At 50.0% G+C, this 3160-nt stretch overlaps 1 protein-coding gene across 2 annotated transcripts in view; it reads right to left on the minus strand.

Annotated features, from left to right (window-relative positions):
• The window catches only part of DPP9 (dipeptidyl peptidase 9), a 17148-nt gene extending 15375 nt beyond the window's left edge, over window positions 1-1773 (minus strand). For both annotated transcript variants that reach the window (XM_031064007.1, XM_005429458.2), the window contains exon 1: window positions 1677-1773. In XM_031064007.1, coding sequence (XP_030919867.1) covers window positions 1677-1732 — 56 coding nt within the window. In that variant the 5' untranslated portion in view covers window positions 1733-1773. The remainder of the gene's footprint in view (window positions 1-1676) is intronic.
• Between the last annotated feature and the right edge of the window lie 1387 nt (window positions 1774-3160).

Here is a 3160-nt window from a genome sequence, read left to right on the forward strand (position 1 = left end):
CACTTGAGAAGCAGGATGTCCCTCCAAGAGGACACTTGAGGGGTTTTGGAGGTACCTGAAAGAATGTTACAGAGAATTTCAGAAGAACTTCAGTTTACTGGACAAAATTAGCTTGGATAATTTTGCTCCAAGGAGACAGAATCAGCCTTGTGCAAGGGCTGAAAATGTAACATCTCCTCAGACTCCTAAGTCCCAAAATTGTACAAAATGTGCCAAAAGTAACACAAGATCCCAAAATAATTCTTTAGGTACTCCTGGTACCTACTGCCCAGCAGTAAATCCACAGCTTGAAAATGGATAAAGAGGAGTATTTTCCAATCAAAGGCAGGCAGGAAGCCCAAGTGAAACCACAAAAGAGATGTGGGATGTTTTAAGACTGTGTGTCTGCGGCCTCTGCCTGTATCCAGGCTCTCCACTGCAGCAGCTAAAATCACATCTGAAGGCAGAAGTGCTGCCTGTCAGAAACACATGACAGAAAGGCCATGAAAATCCATAAACTGAGAGCAATTCTCCAACCCCATCCCACTGCAGGTCAGCTGAGCCAGTTAAATACTCTGGCTTCAGCTCACAAAGCCTGGCCCTTGGGTAACTCTCACCCAGCTGATGAATCCATCTCACTCAGGCTGGCTCCTCACAAGTGAAAGTTTAACCTTTAAAACCAATCCACAGATGTGATACTGGTACCTGCCCCCAGCTGAACTGGAGCCTGGAGCCCCTTCCAAAATATACTGCCATGATTTTATCATGTGAACAGCACAGCTCTAAGCTTGGCACTGCTCTCATCCTGGTGACTTCGACACTAGAATGGAGTGGGGAATTGGGATAAGCACAGCAGCCACCACACAAACTGAGGAGGGAGTGCTGGGAATTACCACGGGCACTGCTGTAGCTTGGTGGACTCTCAAAAAATCACAGAATGCTTTGAACTGGAAGCAACCTTAATGATCATCTAATTCCAAACCCCTGCCACGGCAGGGATACCTCCCACTAGAAGGGAAAAAAAACTTCCTAAAACTTAGGTCCTGGCATGATAGAGAGTAAAAGGAAACTCAGATTTCTGCCTCTGTCACTACAGCCACCTCTGGAAAAAGTCGTAGCCGGTGTTTGGCAACACTGTGTACGTAAGTAAATAAGTGCATGGAGTAACTTATCTCAGAGTAATTTGGGAATTACATTACTCAAACGTGAGCTGGATCAAGATACCAGTTATTAACCATCTTAAGACAGGCAGCAATAGCACAGAGAAGATTTCCACCTTGCTGGAGAGGCCCTGTCCCTTCTGCCTCGCGCTGAGGCAGGGACTGAGATGACTCAGAGCTGTTGCAGGAACACTGCTCTCTCCACTCCCAAAAACATGGAGCTGCCCCTTGGGGGTCTTTTAATGCCATTTGTGCCCCGTCAGGTGAGGTGGGTGAGCCACCAAGCCCTCCTCTGGGGCAAGGTGTTAGTCTGGAGGGGACAACAAGCACAGGTGGGAAATCAGAACCCAGGAAAAACTGTAAAGCTCGCTATTGGAAGTGGGTGAAAGAAGTTATTGTCCTGAGTCACTTCCTGACTCACAGATCCTGACACAGAGCTCCCTGGGCAGGATTGTGCAGATGGGGCTCCTCTCAGTGCAGAGGTGATTGCTGCTCTGTCCCACAGCACACAGAGGCCACACGGGGGCCTGGACATACCTTCTCCAACTTCCTGCAGTCTCGTTTTCCAGACGAACCCTCTTTATCTTCTGCATTAACTACTCAGAGAGCTGGGCAGGACAGGAAACTGGGGAGGAAGAGGGGAGAAAGGAGATTTCATACAGCTGCTGGGTAAAAGCATCTTCCATAGGTCACATTTCCAGCTGAGCAGGGAGGCACAAATAAATCCTTGGGTTTCATTCCTTGCTCCAAATCTGTTCTGTCAGCACAGCCTAGGTTTGAACAGCCTTGATAAATCTGACAGACTTCATCTGAACAATGAGGCCCAGTGAACTCTGTGGTGTGCCTCGTTCCTTCCCAGAAAATTCTTCTGAAAATCTGAGAATCTTGAGTACTGAACCTTTCTGTCATCCCTTTCCCAAAATGCTGGAATTCTTGCAACTATCAGGTACTAAAAACTGATAAAACAGAGGTCTGGTCCATACACTTAGAGGGAAGAGTCAAACAAAGGACAGAGCATAAGGAGCCAGCCAGAGGGTCACAGTCCCACCTGGGACATAAAAACCACATTTATCTTCCAAGCCTGAATGCTGCTCCCCTGTGCCTCAGCCTGCTGCCACGAGGAACCCTGGCTCCCCACACCAATCTGCTCTCCAGGAGCACAGGAAGGTGCTTCACTGCTGTCCTGTCTCCCCAAGTACAAAGGTCTTTAGCTCTGAATCACAGACACACTCAAGACCCGGCACTGCCTTTTGTCGAGGCTCCTGCTCTCCCCAAACAGCCATTTCTCCACCAAAAGCGCACTCACAGGGGACCAGGAGAGACAAAGCCTCACAAAGAAACTCCTCTGCTGCAGAGGAGAGCAGAGAGGGAGGAAGCAGCAGCGCTCAGCAGTGTAAGGGCAGTTTTTGATGCAGGCACGAAGGGCAGTGGGAGCGATGCTCAGGAATGCTGAGTAACCTGGTCTGATCTCCCAGCTGACCCAGCCTTGAGCAGGGGTTGGACCAGAAACTTCCCCAGGTCCTGCCAGGCTCGGCTGCTCTGCGATTTTAATGACTCTGAGGAACATCTTAACCCTCATTGCACCCAGCCCAGATCACGCATTTCACACAGGGAAGGAACGGTAAAATCTCGAACCAGGAAAAAAAAAAAAAGAAAATGAGCAAAATACACAAAAGAGATCAGGAACCAGCGTGAATCATTCGGGAAGAGCCAACGGAACACAGGAACAGAGTCACCTACAGGAGCCCTTACAACATGTCCCGGTCGTGGCCAGGAGCTTTAAGACCTCCAAAAATTAAAGCAACCGAGGGTGGGATAAACGGGTGGAGATTTCTCCAGCGAGGGATGAGCTCTGGCAAAGGCTGCCAGCAGCCCGTGTCCCTCTGCAGCTCTCGCCGGGAGCTCTGCCCTTGGTGCAGAGCAAAGGCCGGGATTCGGGACAGCAGGAGAGGGGGAATCCCCGGGGATGGAGCATCCTGTGCCCCTCGTGGCTCCTGCCCGTGCAAGGGCAGCGAGCGAGA

This window comes from Geospiza fortis, unplaced genomic scaffold (assembly GCF_000277835.1).
Source record: "Geospiza fortis unplaced genomic scaffold, GeoFor_1.0 scaffold299, whole genome shotgun sequence".
NCBI classification, from domain to species: domain Eukaryota; kingdom Metazoa; phylum Chordata; class Aves; order Passeriformes; family Thraupidae; genus Geospiza; species Geospiza fortis.